This window comes from Epinephelus lanceolatus, chromosome 9 (assembly GCF_041903045.1).
Source record: "Epinephelus lanceolatus isolate andai-2023 chromosome 9, ASM4190304v1, whole genome shotgun sequence".
NCBI classification, from domain to species: Eukaryota; Metazoa; Chordata; class Actinopteri; order Perciformes; family Serranidae; genus Epinephelus; species Epinephelus lanceolatus.
In genome coordinates, this window is record NC_135742.1 from 4,375,665 (window position 1) to 4,394,964 (window position 19,300).

A 19,300-nucleotide genomic window follows, 5' to 3' on the forward strand; every position below is an offset into this window, starting at 1 on the left:
GAGTTCAGGTGAGAAAAGTCAAATGTATCAGGCTCATCTGTAACACAAGGCTTCAGCAGGACATGAACAGATTATGAGTCAGCAGGCAGAGGAAGCACTTTTCATGACTCATTGTTGGCACCGTCTCATCTCAGGTAGCAAAATCCCCGCCGTCTGCCACAAGCAGATCAAAACAAACTATCTTCACCATGACACTGTTTTAACCAGGTGTGTTCTTTGCAGCCTCTGAGCCTTCTCTCTACCTGCCCTCTGCAGGCACAGACCTTCTCCAGGTTGCTGCCCATGAGTTCGGGCACGTCCTGGGCCTGCAGCACTCACGCGAGCCGGGTGCCATCATGTCCGCATACTATTCCTTCTCCTACCCGCTGAGGCTGAGCGAGGATGACAAGCGAGGCATCCAGTATCTGTATGGAGCTCATCCGCAAGTCCTGCCCTCACCGCCGCCCCCGCCTCCGCCTCCAGCCAACCCAGAGACCAACGAGATCATCACTAATGTGAGTGGAGCTGATGCAACAGTTATGAACCGAGCGTGGAGTTACACACTCAAAAAAAAATAACTGGTGATGTCAAAGAGAAAAGAAGGCACAGATTTTTCTTATTGTCAACAAATCCCAGTACTTTCTGACTTCCTGTCTGCGGCTCCAAGCCCATTGGTTCCTACTGAAGACATGAATCTTAAAAAACACCTTAAAAAAATATAGTTTGATTTTTTTTTTTTAAAGTCTCAGTAATTTCCAAAACAGCTGGTAACTGTAGTTTTATCAAACAAACAGGAGGAAACGGTGCATTTGTCTGGGACTATTTTCAGTCGCGGATTAATACTCGATCACTTTTCAGGTTGAACATCACCTAAATTAAGACCTCCAGTATGTTATTTTCATGGCCTTGGAAAGTTAGCACAATGAGCTACTCTCTCTCAAAGCCAGAAACCAGAGAAGGAAGTCTCAAGCCCCTTTTACACTGCCAGATTTTCCGCCAATGTTGGGCCGTTTTGCCGGCAAGCTGCGAGCGTTTAGACACACAGAGGTGGATTGGCGAGTTGATCCGAGGTCCCCAAATTTCCGCCTCGTAGGGTAGACATATTGGTGGAACCTTTTTAGTTTAAACAGACCGAGGCAGCCTTCCGCAATGGGAGGAGCTGTTGATGACTTGTGGGAGGAGCTGTTGATGACGCTGCACGTGCGAGCCACTGGCGCTGGATAAACAGGAAACAGCTGATAGCAGGAATTAGCGAGCAGCTAGTAGCAAGAGGGAAACACAAACCTGACAGACACTGTAAAGACTGATTGGGCCTGCAAATTTGCACAATTCCTGTTTAAAAAGGGCTTCAAACCTGAAATGTCATAGGGCAGGCATGTCCAAAGTCCACACCTGGGGCCAATCGTAGCCTGCAGAATGATTTTAAACAGCCCGTGGCTTGTCTTTTAAGATATTATGTGTGGCCACTGCAAAGAAGCGTTAAGTCGACAGTGAGGGCCACTGCTTTTAGAAATGGTGCCAAGTAGAATACTTTTTCCCGTTTGATGTGAGGAGCAGTTGGCCCAAAGGTATTTTCACATTATCTAATCTGGCCCCAAATCAGAAAAATTTAGAAACCCCTGTCATAGCGTGTAAAGTCTGGAGCTGCTCTTTAGATGGGAGCTTGATTTTGTGGACCCACCGATGGTTTGATTTGATACCCAAATGAGCTTTATTCTATTGTAGTGTTCTCAGTTGTGAAACAGTTGGAGCACCTCCACACTTTATACCCTATGACATCACAGATTTGAGCTTTAGCGCTGTAGTTTTTGGATCTGAGAGAGTTGTCCATGTTTACTGATATTTTTCTGTCTTAGACCATAGGTGTAACATGTATGAATTTAAGAATAGGTGAAGTCTCCCTTTAAGTTTGTGTTTTAAAAGTGGTGCATCTTGTATATTTATTTCTATGTGGCTAAGAAATAAAATGTATTATTATTAATATTATTATTATTATTTATTAGGGACTATTTTCAGCTGCAGATTAATCCATGTATAGGTCAAACCCGAACAATTGCATTAGCCTGATTTAGAAAATGTTCTATATTTCTCTCTATCAAGCAGCTTTTATCAATTAAACTTTGTTCTTTTATTGATAGAGTTGAGCTCACTTGTTCATACTTTTGCTCTTACAGTACAAACCACAAAAGATTCTTAGAACATTATTGAACACACTTTAAGAAATCCCAAAGGACAAATTAAGTGCCTTGCTCCTCTGAGTGTGGCACTGACTCCACATAAAACACCAAGCACCAAGTCTGTGTTTTTCTTCCAGAATTGCCACATGGTTAAAAATAAATCCGACCTCACGTTGTGTCCATCACGTTTGCACACTGACTCTGAAGAAAATGCGGCAGCGGGCTACATCCTCAACAAGAGAGACGACCAGGGAGCACAGTGTCATTTCCTCACCCACTAACAGGTCACACAGTAACAGTCAGGTGGTGGATGATGACGAGGGGGAGGATGTAACAGAGGACGAAGACATAACACAGACAGAGAAAGAGAAAGTGACAGTGTGGAGACAGAGACAGGGGACAGGTCAGCACCTTCAGGTGACCACAATGCCAAATGAGATGCGGGCAGAGAGTGGCGACAGCCAGGGAGGTAACTCCAGTGGAGAGAAGCAAGGGAGCAAATGTGTCTTTACATTTTGTCGTGTATTGTGGATGTTTGCAAAGAATAGAAGAATGAAATGAATTGGACTCAGTGTGCAAGGTTTTTGTGTGTAACCATTTTTATCACATGATGGATTTAAAAACCGACACAAAAAAAAACACTCTGGTGCACGCTGGAGATGACCATGTTTGCTTCATCACACCGTGACCTCCAGCATGCACTGGGGTGGTTTGCAGCAGAGTGTAAAGCGGTCAGGATGAGAGTCAGCACCTCCTGCCTGTCCTCTGCCAATAAACGGTGGATTGCTCCCTCCAGGTTGGAGGAGAGTTACTGCACCAAGCAAAGGAGTTCAAGTATCTCTGGGTTTTGTTCACTAGTGAGGGTAAAATGGAGCAGGAGATGGAACGGTGGTTTGGTGTGGCGTCTGCAGTGATGTAGGCACTGCAGACCCCTGATTTACTGGTGTATCTTTGTTCAGGCCCTCACCTATGGTCATGAGCTCTGTGTAGTGACAGAAAGAATGAGTTCGCAGATACAAGAAGACAAAATGAGTTTCCTCTGTGGGGTGACTGGGCTCAGCCTTAGAGATAGGGTGAGGAGCCCAGACATCCAGAGAGAGCTTGGAGTAGAGCTCCTTTGCATCAGAAGGGGTCAGTTGAGGTGGTTTGGGCATCTGATATGGCCGCCTCTTGTTAGAGGTGTTCCAGGCACGTCCCGCTGGTAGGAGGCCCCGGGGCAGACCCAGAACACACTGGAGGGATTATGTATCTCATCTGGCCTGGGAACGCCTTGGGGTCCCCCAGGAGGAGCTGGAAAGCGTTGCTGGGGAGAGGGACGTCTGGGGTGCTTTGCTCAGCCTTCAACCCCCACGACCCAGCCTCGGATAAATGGATAAAATGGATAAAATGGATGGATGGACACAAAAGAACAGACTAGGTGTGAAAAGGCCTTCAGGTTGTTTCTTAATACATGCTGACTCCCCAACTCTGTGGTTCTGAGCAACAAATCTATTGGTTCCTACTGAAGACATAAAAAATGTCTCAAATGTTACACAAACACGAGGACATTTGTTGCATTGTTGGGGACTATTTTCAGTGGCGGATTAATCCACATTTGGTGCTCTAGTGAGTATTTGCAGCAGCAGGATGGGGTGTGTGGGATTAAGTAAACATAAACTACAGTGTGCGTGCATGGTAATGAGGGATCATGTCATCCAGTGACACAGTGTGTCTCATTGATGTGTTTTTAATTGTTTTTGGAAAACAATGGAGCACAAGAGGAAGAGGACATCCACAGGGAATACTGTTCAAGTTTACGGGATTTGTTGACAAGAAGAAAAATATGAAATACCATCAGCCTTATCCCTTAAACGTTAGTGGTTTCTGTGGTTACAACAAACTCAAATAGAGTGAATATCTCTGCACCACATCACACAAGAGTGTATTTCTGAACCTCAGATGATAAATGAGGGTCAGAGTCATTTTTTAGTCTCGAGCACTTGGAAAAGGTCCCTTCTCAGATAAATTTCTCTTGTAAAAGTTGTAACTGAGAGCTGTTTCACTGGACCTCTACTTTATTTTGGGATCAGACAATAAAACGGGTTCTTAACACTTCATCCCACTGCAATAAAAACCCTTCTTGTTAGAAACTTTACGCTCTGTCTCACTTCCAGCCCGACGCCTGCCAGACGGACTTTGATGCCGTGTCTATGATCCGAGGGGAGCTGTTCTTCTTTAAGTCAGGCTACGTATGGCGGATCAGGGACGGGCATCTGGAGAGCGGTTACCCAGCGCTGGCGTCCCGTCACTGGAGGGGGATTCCCGACAACATCGACGCCGCCTTTGAAGACAAGTCAGGGAATATTTGGTTCTTTCAAGGTGGGCAGCGAGGAACGTTTGAGCAGTGCTATTATGTGGTTTATGGTTTCAGGATCATCTGCAGATGTAAAGTATCACCATGCTCTCCTAGGCAAGTTTAAACAGGTGTAAAATGTTAATTAACACAGAGCTATAAAATTATTGCCATTAAGTCTTTCTGTAGGTGTCTCTGTTAGATGTGGTGAAGGTAGTATGTGCAATAGTTCTGTTTCAGCCAGATGTGAGTTGCATATTTCTGTCCTTACTGTGGGGGGAAAAAGCTTTTTGTAATTGTTTCGAGTCAGTTTAATATTTTTTTTACCTCACCAGGTACATTCTCTTGATGTGATAAACCATTAGCATTACCTGTAGCTGAGGCTCTTAGCTCTCTCAGAAACATCAGGAAACACAGATGGCTGTCTTGCTTCAAACTCCGACTCTTGGTTGGGTTTCATCTCCACTGAGCCTCACCTTAGCTCCAACTGATCGTTCTGAAAGAAGACATAAGAGAAAACAAGTTGGATGGCATTTTTTAATTGTAATCATGAGGAAATTGCTGATAGGGCCCCAACTTACTCCCAGTGCAAAGTGGCGCACAGTGCAGTGCAACCGACACTGCCAGTGCCCATGCAGTGTATGTACTTACGCCCATGTGTGCACCCAGATGGCAACACAAAATCCAACCAATAAGCCAGAACACAACAGAAGTCAATAAGGTGTTTTACTAAGAAGATAATTCTGTGAAAATACTTGAACAATTTTCTCTCATGCACTGTGGTGCAGTGGTTAGCCTTGTTGCCTCACAGCAAGAGGGTTCGAACCAAGGGTGGGGGGTTTGACCCTGGGGTGGGGGAGCCCCTCTCTGCAGAGTCTGCATGTTCTCCCTGTGTCAGCGTGGGTTTATCCAGGTGCTCCAGCTTCCTCCCACAGTCCAAAGACATGCAGATTAACTGGTGACTCTAAATTGTCCGTAGGTGTGAATGTGAGTGTGAATGGTTGTCTGTCTCTATGTGTCAGCCCTGTGATAGTCTGGTGACCTGTCCAGGGTGAACCCTGCCTCTCACCCAATGTCAGCTGGGATAGGCTCCAGCCCCCTGTGACCCCTAACAGGATAAGTGGTTACGGAAAACGAATAGGTGTGGTCAGGTACATTGTTGGTGTGTTGCTATTTTGAGGCAGCAGAGAGAGCGATTGCACCATTGACCAACAAAAACCTGTCAGAATGGTGCAGTATTTTCATTTTATTTAAAGGGCGCACAGTAAGCTGTGCCTGCACGGGCAGGTTAACAACACACGCACACTGAATGGACTGCACCTGTATAGCGCTTTTCTAGTCTTCTGACCACTCAGAGCGCTTTCACACTGCATGTCACATTCACCTTTTCAAACACACTCACACGCATGGTGGCCAAGGCTACCATACATGGTGCCACTTGCTACTCAGTATAACTATTCACACACACACTGATTTTGGGCAGCAATTTTTGGGTTCAGTATCTTGCCCAAGGATACTTGGACCTGCAGACTGGAGGAGCCACAGCTGCCCACAAAAAATCAGGTCGTCTGCAAGTGATTTAGCACCAGGTTCTCCATAAACATGTGGTGCGAGATAGAAGAGGGGCGACCATCGTCCAGCCTCACTGCAGCCCGGCGGCTCTACTCACCGACCGAGGCCGGTTATCTGGGGCCAACCGAAGATCTGTGACGCTATGGTATCGTTACGTCAAGGCGGGATTCTGACTTAGAGACATTCAGTCATAATCACACAGATGGCAGCTTCGCACCATTGGCTCCTCAGCCAAGCACATACACCAGATGTCTGAACCTGTGGTTCCTCTCATACTGAGATTACTATTGCAACAACACATCATCAGCAGGGTAAAACTAACCTGTCTCACGAAGGTCTAACACAGTACACTCTGCTTGTTTCCTGAGGGAAGTTTTCTGGGGAAGAGTCTAGACTTTCTGACTGAGAGCATGGCTGAATGGATCTTGAAATGAAATTTACCAAGAGTTGCATGTCATCCATTCTTGACCATCTCTCTCTGGGCAGGTGAGAACTACTGGGTGTTCGATGCTGAGATGCAGATCAGAGGGCCGGAGTCCATCAGGCGTTTGGGTCTGTCTGTGTCCGGGATCCAGGCGGCGCTGCGCTGGGGCCACAACTCCAACTACAACACCTACTTCTTCAAGTCAGGCAGCTACTGGAGGTTCAGCCCCCGCGAGAACCGCGTCGAGTCCGTCTACCCACGCAGCATGCAGGACTGGAGCGGCATCCCTGACGACGTGGATGCCGCTTTCAGGGACATCTACGGTACGGTCCAAAGACAGAAACCTAGAAAATGAACAAAGAGTTCCTATTTGTGAACCTCCCCACAGGCATACATAAAGGAGTTATCTAGCTATCTGTTTGGGGTTTAAAGGTTAGTATGTTGGTTATAATCGGATTTCAAGACTGATGTGTCCACAGTGAAACTGGTTTATTCATATTTTTTTTTTAATCCAACCCTGTGTTGAGTGTTTGAAGACTGCATGAAGTGCCAAAACCTGCAGTTCCTCTGATGGCCACTTGAGGCTGGCTCCAAAACAGAGTCAATCTACATAGACCCCCGTGTTAGAATGCCCAACTTTACCACTGAAATAAACATGTTTACAGCCAGGTTTAAAGTCATGCATAATTAATGCTTGGCCACGTTAAGGGACAGGTGGATGCCATCCTTTGACAAGTCGCTACGACAGCAACAGCATTGGTTGGTAATGTAACCATGGCGTAACCCCAGATTCAGAGTAGAGCCGTAGCCGTAGCTGTGTGTTCAGTTCATGAAACTTAATTTGAACAGTTTTTGTTGTAATGGTTTAAAGCCTGTTTTTTCACTAGCAAACATTAGCGTTAGCATTAACACAGTTACCCATAGCTGTAAATGCACAGGTGCTAACCATGCTAGCAACTAGCATTATCATTATCCCCATCCTCTCGTCCATAAATGGTTACTTTTGGCTCCAAGAATCCAAGATGGCGACGGCTAAATGTCAAGCTTGAGGCTTAAAAACAGGAGTCCACAAACCCATTGGTGATGTCACCATGGCTACATCCATTAACTTATGAAGTTTGTGAATTAAAAGCGCATTGTTTTGACTGCACACATACATTCCAAATTATTTTGTAAAACCATTGTGTTCTCTGTCTTTCAGGCTACGCTCACTTTATCCGAGGACGACAGTACTGGAAGTTCGATCCCGTTGGTATGAACTCGTTGGAAGGCTACCCTCGCTACGTCGGCATGGATTTTTTCGGCTGTAAAAACGTGTGAGTCTCTAACTGTGGAGAGTCAAATTAACACTTCTTGTTTTTTTTATGACTATGAAGAGGAGTTTTTGGAGCAGAGACATTCATGTGTTCATCCTGTGGATTGAAGAGGATGAGTCGATCTCCTTTAAATCTGTTTATGCTTTACTCCATTTATTGAGTTACACCTTCTTCTCAGGAAAACCAAGTAATGTTTCCTCAGACTTGGCACCTCCTGTGCAGCTATACTCGTATTTATTTTGCACATTTTGTCACCATAACGCTGAGATCTGGGCCCTGTATTAATGACGTGCCACGCTGCACTGTCCTCACTTCCTGTCTTTGAGCCTCAAACTGAGAATTTGGACTGATTCTGGTTCACAAACAGAACCAGTACAGACTGTGGAGGATGTTTTCCATTTCAGCTGTTGTTGTTTTGTCATCATGGTTGGACTCTGTGATCCGTAAATGTTTGAAGAGTGACATCAAACCTAACGCTGCAGGAGACAGATTTGTGCATTAGCTGCAGGGGGAGTTCACTTTTGTTTTGATGCTGAAACTTTAAACCTATAAATCATTCGCCATGATGTCGGTAAACAAAAGTTTAAGGAGGTGATCACACGTGCAGTTGATTTTCCTGCCAGTCTGACTCACACTGACCATGAGTCAGAGCGTATAAACAAAGGTCGCATCACTTTAAAGTCACTCTTTTATTATACAGAGTTCTGCAGCACTGAGTAGAGTTTATGTGACACAGTAACTTTGACTGTGTCCTGCTCAGCTTTCAAATCAGTTTCATGTCCTGAATTAAGTCTCTCAGGCAGCATGCTAGGTGGCGTCACAAACAGTCAAGTTTCCATCCAAATGTAGCACAAACTTTAACACAAACGTGTCAAAACATGATGGAAATGTTGCATTTGTGTGCTGCGTGTATTAATACAAGGACGATTACAGTCTCCTCTTTGCTCCACACTAATCTGAGTTTAGGTCACGATTCATATACGTCTTTTTCTGTTGCACTTCATCACATTTTGTTTATAAGGATACGCTAGCTGTTCCACCTCAGCCAAACGTGAAAACTGTTTCTGTTTTGCACGTTTGTTTTGGTTTTTATTTCACTATGCCTCCACGACGGCGACGGCCATGGCCAGAGGCATTGTGTTTTCAGATTGTCCGGCCGTCCCATTCTCATGAACGCAATATCTCAAGAACTCCTTGAAGGCATGTCTTCAAATTTGGCACAAACGTTCACTGGACTCAATGTTGAACTGATAAGATTTTGGCAGTCATAGGTCAAAGTTCAAGGTCACTGTGACCTTGTCTGTCTCATTCTTGTGCACATGATATCTCAAGAGAATCTTGAGGGAGTATCTTCAAATTTGGCACAAACGTTCAACTAGACTCAAAGATGAACTGATAAGAGTTTGGTGGTCAAAGGTCACTGCGACCTCACAAGACATGTTTTTGGCCATAATTCAGAAAGGCTGAAGGTCAAAGGTTAAGGTCACTTTGACTTTGTCTGTCTCATTCTCGTGAGCGTGATAGCTCAAGAACACCTAGAGGGAGTTTCTCCAAATTTGGCACAAACAATCACTTGGACTCAGTGATGAACTGATTATAATTTGGTGGTCGAAGGTCACTATGACATCATTATGTTCTATGACATCATGTTCTGCAAAAACGCCTCTCTGGCCATTATTCAGCGTCATATCTCAGGAACAGAAGGGGAGACGATTAGTCAGATACTCAACTGGTGACACTAATCTTAGATGTCCACCTTGAAACCTGTGCAAAGGTGTGAAAGGTTTTTTGTTCTGGTGCTTCCACTCAGGCTTTTAATGCTCAAACTAAAAATGCACATAAAAACAGGTGGGTGGAAACGTACTGAACTGCACACAAATTTGTGCAGCTGACCATTAGCAGACTGCCTCGACAGCGCTGGCTTTTACTAGAATGGAAAGTTATCATATTAGCATTCAGTTTCATTTAAATTTGCTGCACCAAATAAAAAGCAACCAACAATACAGCTTTCCTCTTTGTATCATACACTGCCTGGCCAAAAAAAAAGTCACCACCAAAAAAAAAGGTCATACACTCAAATATTTCGTTGGACCGCCTTTAGCTTTGATTACGGCACGCATTCGCTGTGGCATTGTTTCGATAAGCTTCTGCAATGTCACAAGATTTATTTCCATCCAGTGTTGCATTAATTTTTCACCAAGATCTTGCATTGATGATGGTAGAGTCTGACCGCTGCGCAAAGCCTTCTCCAGCACATCCCAAAGATTCTCAATGGGGTTAAGGTCTGGACTCTGTGGTGGCCAATCCATGTGTGAAAATGATGTCTCATGCTCCCTGAACCAGTCTTTCACAATTTGAGCCCGATGAATCCTGGCATTGTCATCTTGGAATATGCCCGTGCCATCAGGGAGGAAAAAATCCATTGATGGAATAACCTGGTCATTCAGTATATTCAGGTAGTCAGCTGACCTCATTCTTTGAGCACATACTGTTGCTGAACCTAGACCTGACCAACTGCAGCAACCCCAGATCATAACACTGCCCCCACAGGCTTGTACAGTAGGCACTAGGCATGATGGGTGCATCACTTCATCTGCCTCTCTTCTTACCCTGATGCGCCCATCACTCTGGAACAGGGTAAATCTGGACTCATCAGACCACATGACCTTCTTCCATTGCTCCAGAGTCCAATCTTTATGCTCCCTAGCAAATTGAAGCCTTTTTTTCCGGTTAGCCTCACTGATTAGTGGTTTTCTTAAGGCTACACAGCTGTTCAGTCCCAATCCCTTGAGTTCCCTTCGCATTGTGCGTGTGGAAATGCTCTTACTTTCACTATTAAACATAGCCCTGAGTTCTACTGTTGTTTTTCTTCGATTTGATCTCACCAAACGTTTAAGTGATCGCCGATCACGATCATTGAGGATTTTTTTCCGGCCACATTTCTTCCTCGAAGACGATGGGTCCCCACTATCCTTCCAGTTTTTAATAATGCGTTGGACAGTTCTTAACTCAATTTTAGTAGTTTCTGCAATCTCCTTAGATGTTTTCTCTGCTTGATGCATGCCAATGATTTGACCCTTCTCAAACAGACTAACATCTTTTCCACGACCACGGGATGTGTCTTTCGACATGGTTGTTTAGGAAATGAGAAGCAACTCATTGCACCAGTTGGGGTTAAATAACTTGTTGCCAGCTGAAAGATAATCGCCCATGCAGTAATTATCCAATAGGAGGCTCGTACCTATTTGCTTAGTTAAATCCAGGTGGCGACTTTTTTTTTGGCCAGGCAGTGTATTTAGCTACCAAGTCCCCACGCTTTTTAACAGGCAAATAATTGTGCTGTGATACTTTCAGGCACTTTGTCTGAGTCGGCCAATCAAAAGCAATGAAGGCAAAATTTTAACTTTTTCTACGACAATGTGGAAGAAGAAGTCGTCCCAGACGTTGCCTACTTGCAGGCTTTGAACTTACAAAATGTACCTTTTTGGAAAAAAAGATGTTTGATTTAACTTGTTTGATTTTCATTAGGAATTTAAAAACACAGCGACTCACAGGAGTATCATGACTCAAAAACAGAGGATAGAACAAAGAGGTCCTTGATGGACACAACAAACACTACATGCAAACATACAAATCATTGGAAACAAACAAATTACCGTATAAACCTACTCATCCTCCCTGCAACTCCACTTCCATGGTTCAAATTTCCTCCCTCAAAGGTGAACCATCAACACTTCCCACAAATCCTCCTCAACTTTTATTTAAAAAATTACCTTGGTTTGGCTTTGTTCTTTTCCATCACGTGCATGTTACATAATCATTCACTGACTCATTGTCCTCTCAGACAGACACAAAGAAGCAGAATGTAAAAGTTTAATTGCAGCGCGTTACATTAATGAAGGCTTAGAGCAATGTTTGAATTAGGATCTGACAGGTATGCTGTCCAGTCGCCAGAATAAATGTTGACATTGTACATTTCTGCAAACCATGGATATGTTGTTTGTATGCTTCATATGTAGCAGGCATGTTGAGACTTTATGTTTCTTTACATTTGAAGTTTCAATTTTATGTTGTGACAGTGCTGTGATCAGGTTTAGGCACAAAAAGTATGAGAACGTACAAATTAAACATATCTGTGGTTTGCAGAAACGTACAGTGCCGACATTTATGTCTGCCGACTGGGCAGTGCAGTTACGGTGAAGGAGGAGCCTCATCTTGTTTCTTCTAAACATAAAGTTGGATAATGTTCTCACTCTAACAGTTATTAGTGATGTCAGTGCATTTAAAGTCTTTAAGAGAAAGTTTTGTATTTATTTGTCATATGCAGGCAAACTGAGCAAATACACAAGTTTGTTTTTGCATTTAATCTTTCCTCATGTGGCTTTAAGACGTGATGTTACCTCCTTTTTCTTCCCCGACAAAACTATCATGGAGCCATAAAAAAATCAGATGCTCATACAGAGGAGAAAAAGGTGGTAACATCAGTTAATGTCGTGTTCTGATGTCACTCTTCTAACATGATGGTGTGAAGCTCTGAGTTGTTGGTGATCACTCAGCAGTCTGCAGTCTGCAGGGCGTCTGTGGCGGTAAAATAGCTGCAGGGCGCCATCTAGAGCGCAGCTCCGTCACCCTGCAGGAGAAGTGGGTGTTCCTCAGATTGTGTGTCTCCCTCATGCTTGATGAAGTCATTGCTTATCTGTAACATAACATGGTGCTCTATTCAGGTGGGTCAGTGTGACACATTCAGGGACAGCAGCTGCTGCGTGGAGCAGCGGTTCTCAACCTCCAGAGACTTTGACTTTGACAAGATTTTTCAAAACAAAGTTTTAATAGGAAGTTGGATGGCAGTGGTGGAAAATACATTTACCCAAGTACAAATATGAGGTTCTTGTATTTGACTTTTTCCCCATTTATTCTACTTTATACTTCCACTCTGCTACATTTCAGAGACATATATTTTCTTTTACTCCACTACATTTATTCTACAGCTGTGGTTAATAATTACTTTAAGATTTAACTTTTTATATAAAAAAAGCACAAAATCAAATAGCTTATCAAATATAACACACCAGGCTCATTTGAGATGATCTGTGCCTCGCCAGGAAGGTGGACAAGATCAGCTGGCAGCTGCACAGGCAATGACAGAAAGCTGCAGTCAAATCAGCTACAGGAAATAATTACATCCTGTTAGATTCATCTGTAGGATATGAGTAGTTTGGTTTGTAAACCACCTTTTATTACTAACATCCACACAAAAAATTGTTAACAGATTAAACTTTCATTGCACAACATGAGACTAATGGCCTACAATCAGCATTAAATATTACAACTCCTCAGAAAATATGACTTCCTATAAAATGTGACATTTGCGGTCGACATTAAGAGCCAATCAGCTCCTTGATCAGGCAACATCCAGGTGTTTCCCATCATGCCCTAGGTCTGGCAGTCAGTGAGAGCAGCTGTTGCACCTGGCTCTAAAAACTGCTGCCTTCTCAATCTAGTGAGGTTATTGATGTCCACTTGTGCATGACATCAGAGCAAGTCAGGATCAAATCAGACACAAATCTGATCGCCGAGCTCATCCCGATCAACCCTGTTGTCTAAGATCAAATCTTTCTCAAGTACAAATTAATCATCACAGCACGCTGTTGTTGCAGTTAGTGTACTGACCAGCAGGTATAAAATCATACATGTTCAATGTGCGTCAATTAAACGGCGACTTTGAAACATCAACATGTTTTCACTGAGACTGAATACTCACCTCTTGTTTTCTCAAATCTCTCTGGAGCTGTGTCACCACCTGTAATTTACTTTAATGTTTTCCAGCTGTGAGCAGCTCCTCCTCCTTTGAGCACTGCGCTGTGGGAGACATAGGAGAGTATGCAGAAACAGCACACCTAAGAATGTGACCACATTTAGTGTGCATGCTATCTGATTTGATTTGTCTCTTTTACTCATGTGAACTACTACACTAATTCAATATAAGCCAGACCTGATCACCGTCGATTGCCGCACACTGACGCTGGTTAGATTGTGTCTGACTTCATCTCAACCTGCTCTAATGACACACATACATGGGCAACAATAACCTCACAGTCACAGCTTTTAAAGCCAGATACTGCAGTTGCTCTCCACTGACTGCAAGACCCAGGGCATGATGGGAGACGCCTGGCTCTCAGGCAGATAGGTTTAAATGTGACCTTTCATATAAACTTTTCATTTTTGTCAAATTGGATATATTTTGATTTGAGCTTTATTCTGTCAACAGAACACGTTTGTGTGGCTGATGGTGAAGTTTAGTGTCAGAGAGACTAAATACATTCTTATCACAGATCACTTGCTTGTTTAGAAGCAGCGTGTATTCTGGATTTGGGACACAGCTTCAAACCTTTTTGTCTTGTGACCTCTGTGTCTGGTTTTCTTAGGTGTCTATGAGTCGTTAGTGTTTCCACCAGAGAAACATTTCTGCTCTAAATGTCTCCCTTGATTTATCCACATAACTTCGAAGCTTAAAGAGGTCAAATCATCTAATATTTTCCATGAAAGATCTGGGGTCTCATTTATAAAACAGTGCATAGGAGAAGTTCTACACTCAGGCTTCTACCTCACCATCTGCGTCGCCAATTTCCCGTCTCCAGAATATTCGTCAGCATGAGTCAAAGTTTCTCCCGTCAAGTCTGTTTTTATAGATCACAACTTGGTGTATGCCTCTTTGTGCGTACGTAATGTTCATAAATGAGACCCCAGATTTCTTCCGTCCTCTCCCATTAGTCAGATTTATCTGGTGACTCTTTGGAGGGTCCTGACCTCTAGGTTAGGAAACCACTAAGACTACACCAGCTAACTGTATATAAAGTAGTTAAAACTCACTCCACCTGGAGCAGCTGCAACAGTAACATGCTGCACTGACACTTATTGATCAGTATTAACAAACTAATAACAGAATATATAATAAAACATCATACATCAGTCACAGCGGACATTTTACTGCAGAGAAAGTGTTTGTACTTTTGATACTATAAGCACAGGACTTTGACTTGTGATGGAGGATTTTAACACTTGTTTTGGAAATTTCACTGAAGTAAATGATCTGAGTACTTCTTCTGCCACTGCTGCAGAATTAAAGGCAACTAACTGCAAGGAAAAATGTTGGCATTATATGTTTCTGTAATCCACGGATACGTTACATTTGTATGTTATCATGTAGCAGAGGCGTTCAAACTTTATGTTTCTTTACACTGCAGCAGCACTGTGGTTAACATGTGGTTATGTTTAGGTACAAAAACCACATGGTTAGGAAAAGGTTATGTTCGGGCTTTTAAAAAAAATCCTTCCCACACAAAATAGACAGTTTTGGGGGCACAATCCCTGTTGGAAACTACAGCAATGGGCCCCTAAAAAACACCCATGCTTGGTGCCTAAAAAAGCCATTGGAATCACTCGCTATATCACAAATGGTTTTGTCTGTTGGTCTCAAACATTGCAGGGTGGCAGGTTGCAGAAACATACAAGCATACATTTTCTTTTGGCGACTTGGCTGTGAAAAGCTCTGACAGATCTGATAAATTTATGTTCCGGCCTCTTTGTGGGTCGGGTCCCGCAGGTTGAGAACCGCTGCGTCCCTGGTCGCAGCACTTGACATGTGAAGGCTCCGTTCCGACTGTGGTGTTCACCCGATGATAGTGTTTCAGTGCAGGACACTGACGAGTCATTACAGCTTTCATCATTCAGACTTTGTTGTTGTTGTTTGAATCATTTCTACAACTCAAGTGTTAATCAGTGAACTCTGAATATTTATACACAAACATCGTGGCAAAGGTTTGTTGTACATACATGTCTTTGATTATTATGTGTACTCATATGTAGCCTTTACACCTGTACATTAAAATGTATGAACTGCCTAATGTTTTCTTTCTAATAAAACCAATAACCTTTCGACCAAACTCTGGAGATTAAAGCTGATTCACTACAGACAAGTTAAACCAGACACACTATAATATTCAATCAAAAACTGCTTCTTTTTTTTTTTTTTTACCCATTGGACATTTTTACCAATTTGCCGCACTTAAGTTTTGTGTTTAATTTTAGGAAAATAAGTGTATCATATAAATTGAACTGGTTTAAAGTCATTTAAGTTCACTTTCCAGCCAAATATGAATAATTTCCTCAACATTATTAATAAATGTCAATTGTTTTTTTGTTTAAAATTATCATATTTATTGCGTATTAGCGTTAGAAATTAGCTGTATTTCAAGTACTTCGCTATAAAGCTCATTTACAATATGGTGGAAAAAACGATGTTTTCTTTTACAAAATAATGTCGTGTACATCTTAAAAAAATGTTTTGCAAAAATACATATATATATTTTTTTAAACTGAATCATCGTTGATTTAACAAAAAGATATTAATGTAAATTGTTTTATATTTATGAACTTAATGAGCTTTGAATTTTGACTAATTTCTATATCAAAACTTTCAAAAAAAATATAATTTTGTAAACATAAAGTCTCAATATAATAATTTATTCAATTAAATTAATTTAAAAAAATATATTTATATATTATAAATAAATTTATATTTTCATCTACATTTTTGTTGTGCAATTATTAACACAGCACATCTCATTATTCATGTAATTGAAATGTCAGTTATGTAACTTTTTTAATTTCATTTTGTTTTATTTTATTAATTTAATTTTAATTTTAATTTTTAAATACAACTCATTTAACACACTAAATTTTACTGAATTTACGGACTTTTCCCCCCAAGGGAAGATTAAAATGTTTGTATAAAAATAATAATAATAAAAAAAGGATATTACCATGGACTGTAAAAATGAAAATAAAAATAAAAATAAAATAAATAAAAGTAAAAATAGGATATAACATTGGAATTAAATGTGGAGATGTCAGAAAAAAGAAAGTAACTTATAGATCACATTTCTGCCTCTGTGTTATAACTTGTTGCCTTCAAGGTGACTATAATGTGTTAAGAGCTTACAGTGTGTGGTGTGGATGGTGTTAATTGATGGTTGACTCTGATTGGCTGCTGCAGTGAGAGGGGGCGGGGCCTTTGCTGTTCATTCAGTGAGTAAATGATGGCTGACAGTGAGGCAGCAGCAGCAGCAGGGATGGCTCACAGCTTCACTCAGGAGTATTTTCAGATCCCAGTGGTGACCCGAGCCTACACCACCGCCTGCGTCCTCACCACCGCTGCCGTGGTAAGAAACAACAACAACAACAAACAACAACAAGAGTTTAAACTCTGATCTCCAGAAAACAATCATTTATTTCATTCATTTTTTACTTTTTTGTCTTAATTATCAAACCTGTCCTCATGAGCTGAATTATGATGATTTCTGATCATTTTTATTTGATGTGACACTGAGCCAGTTTTTACTTTTTTAGATATAAATAAATGTGCCTTCCAAGTAGACAAGGCAAAATTGACCAAAAACTTGCAGATGAAAACATTTGAAATAGATTCAGTGTCTTGACTGGTTGAGTGTTTGGAGCTTTTTAATCAATACAAACATGTTAAACTGTTGTAAAATGTTATAAAACTCTCTGAGATGTTTGGGTGTTTGTATAAAAAAGTACTTCGAATTGTAAGAATGTTATAAAACTAATTAAGTTTTAACTTTATTGCACATATTTTTATGTATGTATTTGTGCACCTTCCTTTGTAAATATAATTTAGTTTTTTCTTTCTTCTTTTAGCGCTGCTTTTATAAACTTTGCTGTTTCATTGCCTATTTTACTGTTTGTTTGTTTTATATTCTTACTTCAAATATTTTGTAAATAATCCATTAATGTCTTGATACCCAACTTGCTGATTTATCTTAAGCTCTGTTATTTTTTTAAGCAACTTGAGGTCATCACACCCTTCCAGCTCTACTTTAACCCAGACCTCATCGTCAGAAGATATCAGGTAACATTTATTAACCATTTAATACATTTAAAACAGGTCAATGTGGTATGTGATGATATTAACACCCTGTATTCTCCTTGTATCTCAGATATGGCGCCTGATAACCAGCTTCCTCTTCTTTGGTTCTCTTGGATTCAGTTTCCTGTTCAACATCATCTTTCTGTATCTTTTAACAAAGACGTAATGTCTCAGATTATTTATCAAAACACTCCTATAGAGTCTAATAATACATTTATGCAGCAGAGTCCTTGACTAAGAGAAGTTATCGATACTGTCGGATGCTGGAGGAAGGATGTTTCCGAGGAAGGACGGCGGATTTTGTTGTCATGTTCCTGTTTGGAGGAATCGTGATGACTGTATCCTTTCACACGTTTAGCGAGTCAGTGGCGACCAACTAGAAATTCTCCGGTGTGCCAAGCGTGGCCGACGCAAAAATGCGAATACACTAATTTAGAGGAAGTGTTTGGTTTGTCCGTCTGGGCTACTGTAGAAACAACATGGCGGACTCTGTGGAGGAGGACCCGCTCTGAATGTAGATCGGGCACTGAGGAGCAAAGTTACTGTGATATTGGCAAGACACCTGGCGAAATCCTGGAGGGACTATTTTTATGTCAGTTCAAGTTAGCAGAAGGCTAAATTGGAAGTTAGCCGCTCAGCTAGTGAAGTTTCTTGTGCAACTGCTCTTTGAGCTCAATGATGCGGAGGATCTGGGTCATTTTATATGCAGCAGTTGAACTTTTTTGGCTTCGTGCGCCACTGAGCAAATTTTGTAGAAATGAAAAGAGCCCCCCCTCTGATGCTGTATCCAGTTCTCTTTATACATCCATGATCTGAATATAATTCTTATTCTGAGATGACGATGTTGTGAGGGGAAAAGACCTCTCCTGATTAAACGTCCTGAACGTTTGGATCAGGGAAAAAGCGTGAGCACACCTCACAGAAACACTGATTTGTAACATAAACTGTTTTAATCAGTGTTTTTACCAGTTTTAATCACCTGGGGTCTCATTTATAAAACAGTACGCAGGAGCCATACTAAAAATGGAACCAATAGACCCTTTGAGGGCCGACGTTACGATGATGTCAGTTTGTTAGCTGGAGGCAAAACCTGCCTCTCCCCCACAGGGCTGTAGGCTACATAGAGTCTTAAAATGTGTTTGTCTTGTTGTGTTATTGGGAGCCAGAATAGAAGGAGTCATGGCTCAAAACCAGCCGCCACTGCCCGTCAACAAAAACAAAGATGGTTAAATGTGATAAGACCAAAGGACTGGACGGAAGCCATCATCAAAAATGCTCACATGTGCAGCGCACACTTCATATCAGGTTAGGGAAAAAGTATTTCCTGTTGTAGGGATGAATAAAGTTATGTGTATTAAGGGTTATCATGTCCACCTCATCAAAAACTGGGGAGGGATTAAGAGGAAGACTGGATTTCTCTGGAACGCTAACTTTTTTAGCACATTAGCTAACATTAGCTTTCACAGCAAAACAAACAAGTGTGGTCCTCCTTTGTAAGATTGGCTTCCTGTGACATCATCCATCCACTGAGTGAGAGCATACGGGTCGGCC

General features: G+C 41.9%; 1 protein-coding gene across 1 annotated transcript in view; it reads left to right on the plus strand.

Moving 5' to 3' along the window:
* mmp11a (matrix metallopeptidase 11a) overlaps positions 1 to 19,300 on the plus strand; it is a 74,791-nt gene that overhangs the window by 49,716 nt on the left and 5,775 nt on the right. The window contains exons 5-13 of the mRNA XM_078170450.1: positions 256 to 494; positions 4,310 to 4,514; positions 6,547 to 6,807; positions 7,686 to 7,800; positions 7,875 to 7,992; positions 16,914 to 17,021; positions 17,666 to 17,731; positions 17,820 to 17,893; positions 17,994 to 18,087. Coding sequence (XP_078026576.1) covers positions 256 to 494; positions 4,310 to 4,514; positions 6,547 to 6,807; positions 7,686 to 7,800; positions 7,875 to 7,992; positions 16,914 to 17,021; positions 17,666 to 17,731; positions 17,820 to 17,893; positions 17,994 to 18,087 — 1,280 coding nt within the window. The remainder of the gene's footprint in view (positions 1 to 255; positions 495 to 4,309; positions 4,515 to 6,546; positions 6,808 to 7,685; positions 7,801 to 7,874; positions 7,993 to 16,913; positions 17,022 to 17,665; positions 17,732 to 17,819; positions 17,894 to 17,993; positions 18,088 to 19,300) is intronic.